This window comes from Sapajus apella, unplaced genomic scaffold, assembly GCF_009761245.1.
Source record: "Sapajus apella isolate SASKATOON/1434 unplaced genomic scaffold, GSC_monkey_1.0 scaffold66, whole genome shotgun sequence".
In the NCBI taxonomy this organism is placed as follows: domain Eukaryota; kingdom Metazoa; phylum Chordata; class Mammalia; order Primates; family Cebidae; genus Sapajus; species Sapajus apella.
In genome coordinates this window covers 4,399,157-4,418,305 of record NW_022437006.1, presented here as the reverse complement: position 1 = coordinate 4,418,305, position 19,149 = coordinate 4,399,157, and the positions used below count along the sequence as shown (strand labels likewise).

General features: G+C 34.7%; 1 protein-coding gene across 7 annotated transcripts in view; it reads right to left on the bottom strand.

The window, feature by feature from the left end:
• Positions 1-19,149, bottom strand: part of LRRK2 (leucine rich repeat kinase 2) — a 152,124-nt gene that overhangs the window by 69,522 nt on the left and 63,453 nt on the right. For all 7 annotated transcript variants that reach the window (XM_032248335.1, XM_032248338.1, XM_032248336.1 and 4 more), the window contains 5 exons: positions 13,269-13,387; positions 12,085-12,154; positions 11,358-11,575; positions 8,501-8,751; positions 7,865-8,013 (listed from right to left, as the gene is read on the bottom strand). In XM_032248335.1, the coding sequence (XP_032104226.1) occupies positions 7,865-8,013; positions 8,501-8,751; positions 11,358-11,575; positions 12,085-12,154; positions 13,269-13,387 (807 nt within the window). The remainder of the gene's footprint in view (positions 1-7,864; positions 8,014-8,500; positions 8,752-11,357; positions 11,576-12,084; positions 12,155-13,268; positions 13,388-19,149) is intronic.

The following is a 19,149-nucleotide window of genomic DNA, read 5'->3' as shown; positions in this document are numbered from 1 at the left end:
TCCTCAACTGGGCAGAGGTCATACCCCTCCCTAGGTATGACCATTAGGGTCACTGTGAGATACGGCTAGGATGACACACTGACCATACACCAGCTTCATGGTCCTTTTGGATGCTCTTCTTTCCATACCCAACTTAAATATCACAGTCATAGAAATGCTTCCCCATGAAGCACAGCCTGAATCAGATTCTCCCGAGGTATCACAAAGCATCATGAAACTTTTCTACAAAAAGTACCACAATATAAAATTACACTCATTTGTGCCATCATTTCTTTTTTGTCTGTCCTCTGAGCTTAATCACAAGTTGCTTAAGGACAGAGACCGAGTTTGCTTTGCTTACTAGTGAGTGAGTGAGTCATTCTATCCCCAGTTCCAGGCTTCTGGTTAGAATGTGGCCAATATCTATGAGAGCAGGAGGAAGAGAGGGAGGGGCAAAGGAGGAAAATACTACGCAAATTAAGATGGCTTTGATCATTATTAATTTCTGAAGGCTCTGACAAATTAAAATTTTATGATATGTCAAACCACATTATATTAAATATTATATTAAAATATGCTATTGTGTCAAGCCATATTATGCTACTAAAAATTATTTTACTGACTCAGGCATAGAATAATCATGTGGTTTGCAAAATGTGAGTATTCTCTACAAAAGAAGATAAAATATAGGGAATTCCTGTTTATTGTCATAAAAGTACTTTGTTCCTTAATATTAAAATGTTCAGTTAGGATACAAATGAACATAATTTCCTCTATTACTTCATATACTAAGAGAATGCAGGGGATTCTACAACTTTTAATAAAAGGGATGATAATAATTTTCATTATTGTAATGCCTTGAAAAGCATAAGAGCTGAAATAATATACATTTAATTCACTAAATTGAAAACTATTAAATGATTAATTTTATTTTTAACAATAGCAATAAGAGTAATCACATTTATCATACAAAAAATTGCCGAAGAAACCTCAGTATGAAAAACACTATTTCAGTTTAACAATATTATTTCAGAAAAGCAATATTTCTGTATATTTCGGCTCAGTTTTAGTTTTAAACTAAACATGCGCATGGCTGCCTTACCCAGCTCAGGCAGCCATGAGCATATTTAGTGTAAGACCAAAAGGAACCACAGTGTACTACCCAGTAGGCCAAGTAACTATCATTTTAACCTCTGACAATAAAAATGTGCTAACTTTTTAAAATTATAGGCTGTTTTTAGGGCAGCTTTAGATATACAGAAAAATTGAGCAGGCAGTATAGAGACTTTCAATATATCCCTTCTCCCCTCACCACCACCCCCCCACACACATTTTCCTCTGTTATTAATGATTTGTATTAGTTTGGCACAGCTGTTTCAATGATGGGCCAATATTTAACCCATCATTATCACTCAAAGTTCACAGTTTGCCTCAGGGTTCGCTCTTTGTACTGTATATTCTATGGGTTTTGACAAGCGTAAAACTGCACGTATCCCTCATTATAGTATTGTACAAAACAGTTTCACTGCCCTAAAAACCATCTGTCCTTTACCTATTCACCTCTCCCTCCCTCAACCCCTGACAACAACTGACCTTTTTAATGTCCTCATAATTTTGTCACTTCCATAATGTCTTATAGTTGGGAACGAAGGGTATGTAGCCTATTCAGATTGGCTTCTTTCACTTAGCAATATGCATTCATGTTTCTTTCATGTCTTTTTTTTTTTGTACTTTAGATTCTGGGGTACAGGTGAAGATCAGACAAGATTGTTGCATAGGTATATTTGTGGCAAGGTGGTTTGTTGCCACCATCCCCCTATCACCTATACATAACATTTCTCCCCACGTTATCCTCTTCCATGCTCTCTCCCACTACCCCTTCCATAGCCACCCCCAAAGGACTCCAGTGTGTGATGCTCCCCTCTTTGTATGCAAGTGTTCTCATTGTTCAACACCCATCTATGAGTAAGAACATGTGGTGTTTGATTTTCTGTTCTTGTGTCAGTTTGCTGAGAATGACGGTTTCCAGGTTTATCCATGTCCCTACAAAGGACACAAACTCATCGCATCTTTTCTTATGGCTGCATAGCATTCCCTGGTGTATATGTGCCACATTTCTTTGTCCAGTCTATCCTTGATGAGGATTTGGGTTGGTTCCAGGTCTTTGCTATTGTAAACAGTGCCACTATGAACATACGTGTGTATGCGTCTTTAAAACAGAACGATTTATAGTCCTTTGGGTATATACCCAGTAATGAGATTGCTGGGTCAAATAAAATTTCTATTTCTAGATCCTTGAGGAATCGCCACACTGTCTTCCGCAACAGTTGAACTAATTTACGCTCCCACCAACAGTGTAAAAGTGATCCTATTTCTCTACATCATCTCCAGCATCTGTTGTCTCTAGATTTTTGATCGCCATTCTAACTGGCGTGAGATGGTATCTCAATGTGGTTTTGATTTGCATTTCTCTAATGACAGGGATGATGAGCATTTTCTCACATGTTTGTTGGCTTCATATATATCTTCTTTTGGAAACTTTTCATATTCTTCGTTCTCTTTGGGATAGGTTTGTTTGTTTTTTTCTTGTAAATCTGTTTCAGTTCTTTGTAGATTCTGGATATTAGCCCTTTGTCAGATGGGAAGATTGCAAAAATTTTTTCCCATTCTGTTGGTTGCTGGTTCACTCTAATGATTGTTTCTTTTGCTGTACAGAAGCTCCAAAGTTTAATTAGATCCCATTTGTCTATTTTGGCTTTTGTTGCCATTGCTTTTTGGCGTTTTAGCCATGAAGTCCTTGCCTATGCCTATGTCCTGAATGGTTTTGCCTAGGTTTTCTTCTAGGGTTTTTATAGTGTTAGGTCTTATATTTAAGTCATTAATCCTAAAATTAACCTAGAGTTAATTTTAGTATAATGTGTCAGGAAGGGATCCAGTTTCGGCTTTCTGCACAGTGCTAGTCAATTTTACCAACACTATTTATTAAATAGGGGATCCTTTCCCCATTGCTTGTTTTTTGTCAGGTTTTTCAAAGATCAGATGGTGGTAGATGTGTGGTGATGCTCCAGAGGCCTCTGTTTTGTTCCATTGGTCTATGTATCTGTTTTGATACCAGTGCCATGCTGTTTTGATTACTGTTGCCTTGTAGTATAGCTTGAAGTCCCGCAGCATAATGCTCCCAGCCTTGTTCTTTTTGTTTAGGATTGTCTTGGCTATGCAGGCTTTTTTTTGGTTCCATATGAAGTTTAAAGTGGTTTTTCCAGTTCTGTGAAGAAGGTCATTGGTAGTTTGATGGGGATAGCATTAAATCCATAAATTACTTTGGGCAGTATGGCCATTTTCACAATATTGATTCTTCCTAACCATGAGCATGGAATGTTTTTCCATCTGTTTGCGTCTTCTCTTATTTCCTTGAGCAGTAGTTTGTAGTTCTCCTTGAAAAGGTCCTTTACCTCCTTTGTTAGTTATATTCCTATGTATTTTATTCTTCTCATAGTAATTGTGAATGGAAGTTCACTCTTGATTTGTCTCTCTATTTGTCTGTTATTGGTGTATAGGAATGCTTGTGATTTCTGCACACTGATTTTGTATCCTGAGGCTTTGCTGAAGTTGCTTATCAGCTTAGGGAGAGTTTGGGCTGAGATGATGGGTTCTTTAAATATACAATCATGTCATCTGCAAATAGAGACAATTTGACTTCCTACTTTCCTAATTGAATACCTTTCATTTCTTTTTCTTGCCTGATTGCTCTGGCTAAAACTTCCAAAAATATTGAATAAGAGTGGAGAGAGAGGGCATCCTTGTCTAGTGCCAGATTTCAAAGGGAATGCTTCCAGTTTAAGCCCATTTATTATGATATTGGCAGTGGGTTTGTTGTAAATAGCTTTTATTATTTTGTGATAGGTTCCATTGATACCTAGTTTACTGAGAGTTTTTAGCATAAAGGGCTATCGAATTTTATCAAAGGCCTTTTCTGTATCTACTGAGATAATCATGTGGTTTTTGTCTTTGGTTCTATTTATTTGGTGGATTACATTTACGGACTTGCGTATGTTGAACCAGCCTTGCATCCCTGCGATGAAGCCTACTTGATCATGATGGATAAGCTTTTTGATGTACTGTTGCAATCAGTTTGTCAATATTTTATTGAAGATTTTTGTGTCTGTGTTCATCATGGATATTGGCCTGAAGTTTTCTTTTTTTGTGGAATCTCTGCCAGGTTTTGTTATCAGGGTGATGTTGGTATCATAAAATGATTTGGGAAGGATTCCTTGTTTTTGGATTGTTTGGAATAGTTTCAGAAGCAATGGTACCAGCTCCTCTTTGTATGTCTGGTAGAATTCAGCTGTGAACCTGTCTGGATCTGGACTTTTTTTGTTTGGTATGCTGTTAATTGCTGCCTCAACTTCAGCCCTTTTATTGGTCTATTCAGGGTTTCAACTGCTTCCTGGTTTAGTTTTGGTAGGGTGCAAGTGTCCATGAATTTATCCATTTCTTCCAGGTTTACTGGTTTATGAGCATAGAGTGGTTTGTAGTAATCTCTGATGGTAGTTTGTATTTCTGGGGGATTGGTGGTGATATCCCCTTTATTGTTTTTTGTTGCATCTATTTGATTCTTCTCTCTTTTCTTTTTTCTTATTCTGGCTAGCAGTCTGTCTACTCTGTTGATCTTTTTGAAAAAACTAACTCCTAGATTTACTGATTTTTTTGAAGGGTTTTTTGTGTCTCTATCTCCTTCAGTTCTGCTTTGATCTTAGTTATTTCTTGCCTTCTTCTAGCTTTTGAATTTGTTTGATCTTGCTCTTCTAGGTCTTTTAATTTTGATGATAGGGTGTCGATTTCAGATCATTCCTCACTTCTCTTATGGGCATTTATTGCTATAAATTTCCCTCTAGACACTGATTTAAATGTGTCCCAGAGATTCTGGTAAATTGTGTCCTCATTCTCATTGGTTTCATAGAACATCTTTATTTCTGCCTTCATTTCATTGTTTATCCAGTCAACATTCAGGAGCCAGTTGTTCAATTTCCATGAAGTTGTGCAGTTTTGAGTTAGTTTCTTAATCCTGGGATCTAATTTGATTGCACTGTGATCTGAGAGACTGTTTGTTATGATTTCCATTTTTTTGCATTTGCTGAGGAGTGATTTGCTTCCCATTATGTGGTCAATTTTAGAGTAAGCGTGATGTGGTGCTTAGAAGAATGTATATTCTGCGACTGTCGGGTGGAGAGTTCTGTAGATGTCTATTAGGTCCTCTTGTTCCAGTTCTGCATTCAAGTCCTGTATATCCTTGTTGATTTTCTGTCTCATTGATCTCTCTAATGTTGACAGTGGAGTGTTAAAGTCTCCCACTCTTATTGTGCAGGAGTCTTAAGTCTCTTTTTAGGTCATTAAGAACTTGCTTTATGTATCTGCATGCTCCTGTATTGCATGCATATATATTTAGGATAGTTAGCTCTTCTTGTTGTATTGATCGTTTCAACATGGTATAGTTTCCTTCTATGTCTCTTCTGATCTTTGTTGGTTTAAATTTGATTTTATCAGAGACTAAAATTACAACCCCTACTATTTTTTGCTCTCCATTTGCTTGGTAGATCTTCTTCCATCCCTTTATTTTGAGTCTATGTGTGTCTTTGCATGTGATATGGATTTCCTGGATACAGCACACCAATGGGTTTTGACTTTTTACCCAGTTTGCCAGTCTGTGTCTTTTGATTGGGGCATGTAGGCCATTTACATTTAACGTGAATATTGTTATTTATGAATTTGATCCTGCCATTTTGTTACTTTTTTTTTTTTTTTGCCCACTGGTTGACTCAGTTTCCTGATTGCATTGATGATCTTCACCATTTGGTTGGTTTTTGCAGTGACTGGTACTGGACGTTTTTTCTGTGTTTAGTGCTTCCTTCAAGAGCTCTCATAGGGCAGGTCTGGTGGTGACGAAATCTCTCAGTAATTATTTGTCCATAAAGGATTTTATTTCTCCTTCACTTATGAAGCTTAGTTTGGCTGGATATGAGATTCTGAGTTGAAAGTTCTTTTCTTTAAAGATGTTGAATATTGGTCCCCACTTTCTTCTGGCTTGTAGGGTTTCTGCCGAGAGATCTGATCTACTGTGAGTCTGATGGGCTTTCCTTTCTTGGTGACCTGAACTCTCTCTGGCTGCCCTTAGCATTTTTTCCTTCATTTCAACCCTGGTGAATCTGATGATTACGTGCCTTGGGGTTGCTCTTCTTGAGGAGTATCTGTGGTGTTCTTTGTATTTCCTGTATTTGAATGTTGGCCTGCTTTGCTAGATTGGAGTTCTCCTGGATAATATTTTGAAGAGTGATTTCCAGCTTGGATTCATTTGCCCCATCCTCTCCAGGTACCCTGATCAAGCATAGATTAGGTATTTTCACATAATCCCATGTTTCTTGGAGGCTTTGTTCATTTCTTTTCACTCCTTTTTCTCTTTTCCTGCCCTCTCTTTTTATTTTGTTGAGTTGATCTTTGATCTCTGATATCCTTTCTTCCGCTTGATCAATTCGGCTATTGAACCTTGTGTAGGCTTCACGAAGTTCTTGTGCTGTGTTTTTCAGCTCCATCAAGTCATTTATGTTCTTCTCTAGACTGGTTATTCGAGTTAGTATTTCATCTATTCTTTTTTCAACGTTCTTGGTTTCTTTGCATTGGGTTAAAACATGTTCTTTTAACTCAGAGAAGTTTGTTATTACCCACATTCTTAAGCCTGCTTCTGTCAGCTCGTCAAAATTGTTTTCTGACCCGTTTTGTGGCCATGCTGGTGAGTTGTTGTGATCTCTCTGAGGAGAAGGGGCTTTCTGGACTTCGATGTTTTCATCCTTTTTACACTGATTTCTTCCCATCTTTTGTGAGTGGATGTCCTTTCTGTTAAAGTTGGGGTTATTTCTCCTGTATGAGGCTTTTTTTTTTCCTAAACACAGGTGTCAGTGTGCCACTTGAGACAGTCTGTCTGTTGTGTATGCTTGTGGAGGCGCTGCTGGGCTGCCTTGGTCTCAGCCACGCTGCTATTTATTCTTTGCCTGGTTTCTGTAATGGCGGGGTTAGCCCCACCTTCCCAACGGCAGGCTCTTTCCCTCTGCTGAGCCTGCTGTTCCCGGGTGGAGGATGCGTCAACTGTGAAACTCTCCTGTGAGAGGGACTCCGGTTGCTGGATCTTGTCAGGGAGGGGCCTGTCTGGTCGTATTCCCATCCTGCTTTCAACTCTCCCTTCTGTGAGACGGGCAGTTCCTTTTTGCAAGCTTTCTCAGTATTAGTCCAAATCTCCACCCTGGTCTGCGTTAACAAGGCACTGGTCTGGCCGGGGCTGCCAGCCAGGGCTGTTGCTTGGGTGTGAGACTCTGGGTAGTTCTCAGCAAGGCAGCGTTTTCCTGGTCTGTATGCTGCCAAAGTCTCAGAGCAAATTGCTCTATGTGATTCAGAGAACCAAGAAGGTGATACCCCCTGATCCTCTGTGCCTGATACACTTTCCGGGTGGGGCACTGCCCCACCTTGCCTTGGTTGGACACCTTTGGGCTGCTTTCACTGCCATTTTTGGGGGGGTTAATCCTGCTGTTCAACCAGTCCTTTTACAACAAAACCAGTACCTCACTCGGAAATGCGAATATTGCTCTGGTTCTGTCTCACTGGGTAGTAGCTGCACTCCGGAGAAGCTGCCTTTCGGCCATCTTCCCTTGAATCCCATGTCTTTTCATAGTTTGATAGCATTTCTTTTTATTGCCAACCTGCTAACTTTATTTTTTAAATCCAGCATCATTTTTAAACTGAAATACCACCTTTAAATCCCCACCAAAAGGTCCATATATGACTCATCTTGTACAAATTAGAAGGCCTGGTAAGGAGGAGACCCACACAGAACACTTACCAAGAAAATTCATTCTGGCACTGAAACTCTCCACTTTAGGACAAGCCTCAAGAAAGTTCTCTGATAGGGATGAAATGTGATTTTTACTAAGGTTTAAAATCTTCAGTTCCTTCAGTCTCAAGGGGGAGCATATTCCTGATATTTTATTTCTAGTCACAAAAGACAAGATAATGATTATATTGCATACATTCATATGCTTTAAAGAAAAAATACCAAAAACAATTTGCTTTCAAAGAATAGCATCAAAGAAGATTCATTAATTTAAAAATTAGTTGTGAAAATATAAGTCAATTGATAAAAGTTGTAATGTTCATTGCCTCAGTCTTTTATTTTATCTGTATACATAAAGACAGAGAGAAAGAGGGAGAGTCTCAGTCTGTCACCCAGGCTGGAGTGCAATGATGCAATCTTGACTCACTACAACCTCCGCCTCCCAGATTCAAGTGATTCTCATTCCTCAGCCTCGAAGTAGCTGGGATTACAGGTGCAGGCCACCATGCCCGGCTAAATTTTGTATTTTTAGTAGAGATGAGGTTTCACCATGCTGTTAAACTCATTGCTATAGCAATGTCAGCATATTTTGTTAACATCAGCATATTTAGTCAACCCTTTAATCTTTAATGAGCTCTTTCTTACCCTTCTAAAATGAGCTGCTCCAGCCTCTCTACCACATCAGCAACATTTTCAGGAACAGAAGACAGCTGGTTATATGATAGGTTAAACTGTTTCAGAGTTGGACATTTCACTGCAGGATCTAAAACCACTGAGGGTCCAATGTCATTTCGAGAGACATCAAGGTTAGCAATGCAATTCATTTTCAACAAGTAAGAAGGAAATGATGTAAATTTATTACTGTGCAAGTCCAAATGTGTCAAACTCTTCAGAATCTGAAAAGACAATAGTTTAAAATTCTAAAGTGAACCATCTGAGGAACTTAAGTCTAGCTAATATTTCTGCATTACACACCTCTGGTAACTAGAACCATCAAGAATTTTCAAAAAGCTGAAAACACAATCCACAGTAGAATTTCAGTATGCTGATTGGCCCAATTGTCTCTGCTTATAGCATGGGTAAAATCAGAAAAACTACAACAGGTAGAGTGTCAAAAGCAGGTTCACAAAAATAGGGTTGAAAGCTTCCTTTGGCTTTTTTGTAAATTATTTCCAAAAAGAGCAAAATGGAAGCAGAATAGGCCTCAACACATATTTGAATTAATGATCTAATAATAAGTACAACATAATCCTGGGAAAATGTTTTAAATGCTGTCAGAAAATGTTACATATTTTGATATAATAAGATTTAATCATAAAAATAGTTACATATAATATGTGTTTCATTTTAGAGCCTCCTCTTTTTTATGGAACTTTTTGTTTCAAATTTCTACTTTCTATTTTTAAGCAATTTTTAATTTTATAATTATACTTACTTACATATTGTGTCATTTCTTAAAAACATTGGTATGTAATACTTTCTAAGAGCTAAAATACCAGAAATGATCACTTATCTATGCTTTTATTTATATATCAGTATATTTATCCACACAAGAAATTCTAGAGTTTTATATGATTATAGAGGCTTCTTCCTGAACTCTTTGCCCCAGAAGTTGTTTCAAAATTCCTGCCTTTGTTTCAGACCCTTATTAACTTATGCCAAAGTAAAGATTCAAAAATTATTTTCAAGGTTTAATTAGGAAATTTTCGTATTGAAAAAAAAAGTACCATCTAGTGGTGTCATTTTGAAAGAAAAAAAACACAGTTGGGCCTCTTCAACAATAACAACAACAAAAAGTGCCATCTGATGGTGTCATTTTGAAATTTCCCTAAGAGATGGTTCTGAGCTTGTCCAGTCATCGAATGCCCACATGTCTCACCCTGTCATAGTCTCTTCCAATTCTCTTTAACTAGACTAAATCCTAGAATTATTTTACTTGCACATTTAACAAATATAAATTGAAGGATCACCAAGCAACAGACATTAATTCCTCCACAAATCAATTCAATAAGTATCTACTAGGCTTCTACAATATGTTAGGCCTCACTAGGCACTAGAAATATACAGAAACAAGCCTTTACAAGTCCTGTTCTCAAGGAGTTCACAGCTTAGAGAGGGCAAGGTACTTTAAATCAAGTTGGATGAGTGAATGAGAATTAGGGGGAAAGCATCAGGTGCTATGCCCATGGAGACTAGGTGGGTAGGTTGGCTGGAGAGTAGAATGAAAAAGGAAGAGAAGCAGAGAGTGATGCGATGACATTTATATTGAGCCCTGGGTGACTTAAAGTATTTAGGAAGGCAAAAAGATAGAGAAGAGAGAAAGGATACATTTTAGACATTATAGCATGACTGGGGGAGTGGGTCACCTTTCTTTCTTTTGTCTCCAGATATTAAAACCTTAGAGAAAAACACTCCGAAAATATATTTAAAATTTACATAATCATGCTTTCAAATCATCTAGAAATTGTGATAAATATATTAGGCTAAAAGAGGGGGAAATGCATTTGCAATAAGCCTTTTATTTTGAGACAGAGTCTCACTGTTGCCCAGGCTGGTGTACAATAGCACGATCTTGGCTCACTGCAACCTCCACCTCCCAGGCTCAGACAACCTTCCTGCCTCGGCATCCCAAATAGCTGAGACCACAGGCACACCCTACCACATCTGGCTAACTTCTTTTATTTTTGATACAGACAGGATTTCTCCGTTACTTAAGTTGGTCTTGAACTCTTGATCTCAAATGGTTCACCTGCCTCAGCCTCCCATAGTGCTGGGATTATAGGTATGAGTCACCATCCCCGGCCCTGAGAATTTAACAATTTAAACATTTGTATTAATTTTAATTTTTATGATTTCTTCTTTGGCTTTCAAAACTATTTTGATCTGCCGTACATACAAATGGTGAGCAAAGTCAATTTTCAGAGAGCTATCCTATCAACAAACTATGTTGTACTTTACTTCTTACAAGAAAAGAACTTTGACCAAAAGAAAAATCTTAAAGTTATACATTATTTTAAACTGAAAAAAAAAAAGCCACATTAATCATTTAGTTGAGTCTCTATTTTACAGATGAAAAATGAAGGCTTAAAGCAGGCAGAGTGACATGTTCATATTGTCATACAGTTGGTAGCTGAGTCAGAGCCAGTACTACCAAACCAGGTCTAATTCTAGTTTACCTAATCTAATTTAAATAGTTTAAGTTGTCTTACTTGAATTAAATCATTAAAGGTATAATCAATATACACTTGATAGACTTTAACATGTACTCTGTACAGAACCTAGAATTCCTTCTAATCAGATCTGTTTCCATTGCCTGTCCTCAAAGATGTTCCTGAACATTGCATAGACTAAGATATGTGTGCAAAAACCACAAGAATGGGGAAATTATCGCCCAGTGACACAAAAGTAGAGTGTTCTTTTGAAAGACTTAATCATGCAAGTTAGATACAAATACAAACGCTCTTCAAATTTCTTGAGAGTTACAAGGATGAATTAAATTTACTTCACATAGCTGTTGTGGAAAGCTTGTGAGTGCATTCTGGTGAAGCTCCAGCTTTTCAAGATGCTCCAAATGACCACTTATACAGCATTTCTGGCTTAAGGCATCAATATCTCTTAGTTCATTTGCTGAAAGGTCTAGTGATGTAATATATTCTCTCTCAGAAGCCAGAGAAGAAATACTTTCTGAATGCCTCATATGGGATTGAAGTTTTGATGACCCTTTTGTCAAAAACAAAGAAACAGTGGAAATATAAGCAAATAATTTAAATTCATGTGGTAAAAGTTTACTGAGCACCTCCTAGCAATCAGGCTTTCTTCAAGGCATTGAATATTCAGTAGAAAACCAAACTATGGAGTTTGCATTCCAGCGGCAGAGATGAACAGTAAATAAAAAACATTTCACCAGGCGGTGTAAGTGGTGTTAAAAAAAAAAAAAGAAAGAAAACTGGAGAAGAGGATGAAGAGTGGCATTGGTGGAGGTATTATTTACATTTCAGAAAATTTGTAAAAAAGTATTAAAGTGTTATATAATATTCAGGAAAGGTAAATTTTTAAATCTATATTTCATTTTTCTATAGCTTATGGAAGGAATCATTAGGTAAATACATGTGAAGATTATGTAAGATGAAACTAGCACCAAAAGTCTTTGAATAATTGGAGGAAACGCAACAAAACACTGCACTCTGCCCAAAATATCTATTTACTTATGATTATATCCAAATACTTACTGAGTGAATCATCTGAAGATAATATTTTTCTTTTTCGCCTCAGTAAATCTTCATGATCAAAAATGGGTCCCTGTTAAAAAATAATGATGTTTATAATAAAATTGCTGTCATTTGTTGGAGAAGAGGACATTTTTATAAGGAAAGAACCACAAAATTTTAATGGGGTTAAATGGTATTTATAATTAGGGGAAAAAAATAGGCAAATAAAAAGTAAGGTCCCAATTATGAAGATAAAAGAAAACAATCCAGTTCAGTGCTCAAATGACCTTAGAAAGACCTACTCTTTCTCCTTTGTTTTAAATATAAGGAAACTGAAAAACAGAGCAGTTGAGTCAAAAAGCTATATACATATAATTTCTCTCATTAATCAAACTACCTTTTATAACTAAGCTGTTTATATAAATTTGAAAGAGCATACATAAAAACTGAGAGCAAATTTAACCTATTCAACTATAGTCATTCATTTCACCCATCTTAAGATCTAGAATTAACATAAAACAACCCTCATATGTTTAGTACTCAGCTATAATCAAAATTAGAACATAGGTTAGAATAGATCTGCCAAAGTGAACCTGAAAATAAGCTGGCTCCCAATTTTCTCAACTAGAGTTATCAAGCTCCTCATGCAAATATGCCATAGTCCTGTCATAGTTCAAAAACAGACAGCAGGTTGAAATAATAATGGTGTCTAAAAATTAAGTGACTTTCAATACACTAATATATATATAGATGAACAATGAATGATATTATGCTGCTCCATCTTGTTTAGTGTCCTTCAGACTTCTGTCTGGCTTCTCAGAAATCACTATAAGATTTCTAGCTAAAGTATTCATGGGACCAATCCACATCATTAGCTACAGGTCTAGCCTGGGCTCTTTTCAGAAATGGAGTTATGAAAAGAAAGAAGAAAGCCATCTTGAAGTGTACTGTCAATACATATATGTCCCAAACAAATGCATACCCTGCATACTCAAAAGACTACAAATATGAATTTAGCATCATTTACATCTAATATGTTTTCATATAGGTATGTATGTGTACATACATATATATATAAAACATCTCAAAATTACAGTTTTCATGCATCAGGGAAATCCCTACCAATTCTTCCTGGCTTTGACATAAATTTTAGTTATCAAGAGAATGTCACCAGCAAAACACAACATAATCACAATTTAACTTACCAAAGAATTGGAATGCCTTTGCAAATTTGGTGAACAACGTTGCAATGCAAGATCTCGGTAAAATTCTCCTACACTAATTGAATTTGATTTCTTTTTCACAAGGAATGAGCCTTCACTTCCTATTTTGAAATGATAAAATAACATGAAGGTGAGTACGAAACGCTTACTCAATCAAAAGATCCTAGTATCATATTTCAATCATGGAAGATTAAACCTATTTTTATTAATGGAAATTTCGCAGTCCATTTCCCTTGTAAAATCCTTAAAATAGAAATTGATAAGCCATGTTGGTTTTCACTTTAAAAATTCAATAACATTTTCCTTCACCCATAAATATTTATGGAATGGCTGTTATAGACTAGACACTGGGTAAGCACTGGATAATAATATGCAGGAAAAAAATGAATCCATTCCTGAGAGGAGCTCATAGTCCAGCAGAAAAGAGCCAAATCAATCAGTGGTTACACATGCTATAACAAATACATGTGTGTGCAGAGAGCAGAGAAATTTTGTGTGCCATCTGATCAATGTGATGACTTTCTGTTTTTCTGAATTTTTTATACAGACCATTGCAATGGGGTCCTGCAGCCTGGGAAAGAGAGTGGGTTAACTACCTGAATTTTTCTTATAAATTTTTCAAATCTTGCTTCAAATGTTATAATAACACAAATTATTTAAATCAGCAATTTTGAATGTATTCCTATTTGAATTTCATGTTTCATGGTTTCTTTTATGGAATGATATTAAAACAAACACAATGAATTTGGCTGGCAATAATTATTTTATGAAATAAGGAAAAAGTAGAACTTTTAAAACAATATATTTTCCAGAAAATAAATCAATAAATAAATCATATTAAAGATAAATAATATGAATGCATTTGTGAAAAATTATTTATGGTTTTTAATTCACCTACTCTTTATCTTAGAAAAACAAAAAATGCATTTTATGTCAGAACAAAATTATAAAATCTATATATCCAAAAATCACCTTTATAATATTTAGTATAAATCCTGATATAAACAGTTCCTGCCTGAGTCATTACAAATTTAATTATTTCTATAATTTAAATTATTTTAATGCTTAAGAATTTTAATAAAATAGAATTTATAATTTAATAACAATTACATAATTATAAAGATTAAATTATAATTATCCCATGTTATATGTTTGTGAAATGTCTAATTAGCACATTAGTTGTACAAGCAGCATAGTGCATTTTATAATTATTTTATGTTAAAATTTCTAATGCTTTCTTTAAAAATACTTGAAGAGAGTTCTTTCAGGCATGATGGAGTTACAAGTGTGAACTTAACCTACTGCCATAAACAACAAGAAAACTGGACAAATATATTAAATGACTGAATGCAGATACTGGTCAACAGACCACATAGGACTATGTAATATTGGAAAGAAGGGAAACAAACTATGTGAGCCCCATGATCACTCTGGCCTTCTGCTTGGAGATAATTTAAGGGCCATACATGTAAGAAGAAATGTAAACAGCCTCATGTCTTTCCTGAGATGAGGAGATAGAGATCAATATTTATGGAGACTGAGATAGCTGAGAGTTCTGGGGCAGTTACAGAAAAAGAGCTCCAATAATCTGCATATGGGTTTCTGGAAGATCTGCACAAGAAATGTAAAAGGGAATCCTGCCAGAAGAAGAAAACAATACTAACTGCAAACTTAGATTAATATAAAGTGGTTACTTCATTAAAAAATATTTTAACTATAGCTCTTAATGTTCACACACCCAACAACAGAGCTTCAAAATATATAAAGCATAAACTGATAAAACTGAAAGGGTGACCAACAATTCCTCAATTACAACTTCAATAATTCTCTTTCAAATACCATAAATAGAAAGAAAAATCAGTTAAGTTACAGAAGACTTGAGAAATTCTACCAATTTGACCTATTGATTTGACCCAGCAACAGCTGAACACACTTTCTTTTCAGTTGCATACGGCACAACACCAAGACAGACCATATGATAATCTATAAAGCATGTTTCAATAAATATAAAAGGATAGAAATCATCAGAGTAGGTTGTCTGACTACAAAAAAGTTAAACTGAAACCAGTAACAAGAAAATTATCCAGAAAATGTCCAAATATTTGAAAAACAAGTAACACTCTTCTAGATAACTCATAAATCAAAGACGTCACAAAGGAAATTAAAAAGTTTTTAAATGAATGCAAAGATGACATATCAAAATATTAGGATGCAGAGAAAGTGGTATTTATAAGGACATATACAGCCTTAAACAAATGTTTCTGTTATAAAATAAGAAGGTTCTAAAAACCAGTGTTCTAACTTCCAGATTAAGACTCTATAATTTAAATAAAAATAAGAAAAAGGGAACAACAAAGATAAGAACAAAACTCAGCGAGAAAGTAACAGAAACAATAGAAAAAATCAATGAAACAAAAATCTGATTCTTTGAAGAGATCAATAAAATTCATAAACTTTGATCTAGACTGAACAAGAAAAAAAAAGGAAAGATACAAATTACCAATGTTAAGGATGAAAGATGAAATATCTTCGATCATTAACAGGATAATTAAATAATTATTATAAGTAACATTAAACAAATAAATTTGGCAACTTATATGAAATAGCCATATTCTTTGAAAGTTCTAAATTACTAAAATTGACTTAAGAAGTAAAAGAAAATTAAAATAATCATATATCTATCAACGTTATTAAATTCTTAATTTTAAATATCCTCCCTCTATAAGTTTAAAACCTAGATAGTTTTTGCTGGTGAATTCTCTCAGACATTTAAGAAGAAAATAACACCTTTATACAAACGCTTCCAGAAAATTGTAAAATTGGAAACACTTCCCAATTCATTTCAAGAGGCCAGCATTACTCCCATAATTACAAGGAAGCATAAAACTACAGACTAATAATGCTCACAGATGCAAAATTCTTAAGAAAATTTTAGAAAATAAAATTTAATATTATATAAAAATGATAATGTACCATAACTAAGTGAGATTTACTCCAGGAATGCAAGTTGGTTTAACATTAGAACATCAGTCAGTGTATTTGACCATTTTAATCAAATAAAGGGGAAAATACGAATACCTCAGCAGATGCTAAAGAGCATTTTTCAACACCCATTAACGATTAAAAAAAAAAAAGGCTCTGAAAAAATGACTAGGAAGAAGCTTCCTCAATTTGATGAAGGGCATCTATGAAAAACTACTGATAATGTCATAATTAGTGATTAGAGACTGAATGTTTTTCCTCTAAGTTTGGAAACCAGGGAATGATGCCCATTCTGACCAATTCTATTCAACATAGTACTGGAAGTCCTAGCCAGTGCAATATGACAAGAAAAAAAAGACATAAATATTAGAAAAGAAGTAGCAAATCTTTCTTTATAACCAAATGGTATAATGGTGAACAAAGAAAATCCTGTGGAATTTATAATAAGGTACTGGAACTTATATGTGAGCTTATGATGTTTAGAGGATACAAAATTCATGTAGAAATAAATGAATTGTATTTCTATATATCAGCTGTGAACTACTGGAAATTCAAATTCAAATACAATACCATTTATAATAGTATCAGAATACATGTAACACATGTTAGAAATTGTAAGACTAATTGAAATATATATCACATGCATATGTCAAAAGACTAATTATTAATATATTAGTTCCCTCAAATTGTTTTATAGATACAATCTATATAATGTATATATTATGTTATAAATTATTTTAAAATAATATATAGGTAATATGATTTAATTTATAAATTAATAATATATAAAATCTATAATGTGGACTTAATTACAATAAAAATCCCAGCATAAAGTTAGTTGCTTCAAAATTTATATGGAAATGGAAAAAAACTAGACTAATAAGAACAATTTTTTTTTAAAAGAACACCAGAGGACTTACATTACCTGATTTCAAGACCTGCTATTAAGCTAGAGTAATCAAGACAGTGTAGTATTGACGTAAGTATAAGGTATAAATCAGTGGCACAGAATAAATAATGCTAAAATAGAACCATACCTAAATAGTCAATTAAAGAGAATAAAGCTTCTATTAATTTAATGAGAAATTATACAACATTTTCAACACGTAACGTTGGAACAACTGGATATCCAACAGAAAGAAATAAATGTCAATCCTTCATTGACACATCACACACAAAAATCAACTTAAAATGTTTTAGACCTAAATGTCAAACCTGAGATTTTAACACTTGTAAGAGAAAACATGGGAGAAAATATTCACAAATTTAGATTTCTTAAAAAAAAAGATTTCTTAAGTGGGATAGAAAAAGCGCAAACCATAAAAGAAAACACTGGAAAACTGCATTTTACCAAAATTTAAAACCTCTGCTTTTTGAAAAATGGAATTAATAACATGAAAAGACAAGCTGTGACTGGCAAAAAATATTTGTAATACAGATACCTGTCACAGCTTCTATAGAATATATAAAGAACTCCTAATGTAAGACAACCCAATTAAAAGCAAAATACTTGAACACTGCACACACAAAAATAAGAATGGCCAATAAGAACATGAAAATATCCTCTACATAATTAATCAGGGAAATGAAAATTACAACCAAATGAGTTAAGCCTCCACTAGAACACCTTGAATTAAATTGACTGAAAATATCAATTACTAACAAGGATCTAGAGCAACCAGAATGCTCATGGACTGCTGGCAGGGGTAGAACATAGTACAACCACTGTGGAAAATAGCAAGAGACTTAAGAGTATTTACTGTATTATTCTATTTATAAAACTAGGGAAAACATTAATTTAATCTACAGCGTCAGGAAGCAAATGATTGCCAAGGATCAAGGGCAGGGGAAGGGGATGTTTACAGTGAAGAGATATGAAGGAGCTTTCTTGAATGGTAAAATATTGCATAACCTAATAGCGATGAGGACTATATGAATACGTTAATTTTCAAAGCACATGAAAATATATACTTAAAGAAAAAGCATTTTATTTTATATAAATTATATATATTTATATAAATTAATACATTTGATTTTAAAAAATAGTTTGACATGAGACACAATATTTTAGAATAACTCTCATTTTTTGCCCTCTCAAATATCCTTATTCTATCACCCAAAGTTTTCAATCATACTGTATTAATAAGAAAGCCCTTCACTCCATTTCTACCAAACTGCTTGTATTAAATACATCAGCCCTAATCACTGTCATTATGTATTTTGCCATATTAATTTTTTAAAAACTTATCTCAGGTAAGCTATTAAAATACTAATCTCCCAAATCATTTTATGAGACCAACATCATCCTGATACCAAAATCCGGCAGAGACTCAACAAGAAAAGAAAACTTCAGGCCAATATCCATGATGAACATAGATGCAAAATCTTCAATAAAATACTGGTAAGCCGATTGCAACAGCACATCGAAGAGCTTATCCATCATGATCAAGTAGGATTCATCCTGGGGTTGCAAGGCTGGTTCAACATATGCAAGTCTATAAACATAATTTACCACATAAACAGAACCAAAGACAAAAACCACATGATTATCTCAACTGATGCAGAGAAGGCCTTTGACAAAATTCAACAGCACTTTATGCTAAAAACCCTCAATAAACTAGGTATTGATGGAACGTATCTCGAAATAATAAAAGCTATTTATGACAAACCAACAGCCAATATCATACTGAATGATATGGAAGCCAAAACTGGAAGCATTCCCTTTGAAATCTGGCACTAGACAAGGATGCCCTCTCTCACCACTCCTATTCAATATAGTACTGGAAGTTCTAGCCAGAGCAATCAGGCAAGAAAAAGAAATAAAGGGTATTCGAATAGGAAAGGAGGAAGTCAAATTTTCTCTATTTGCAGACAACATGAT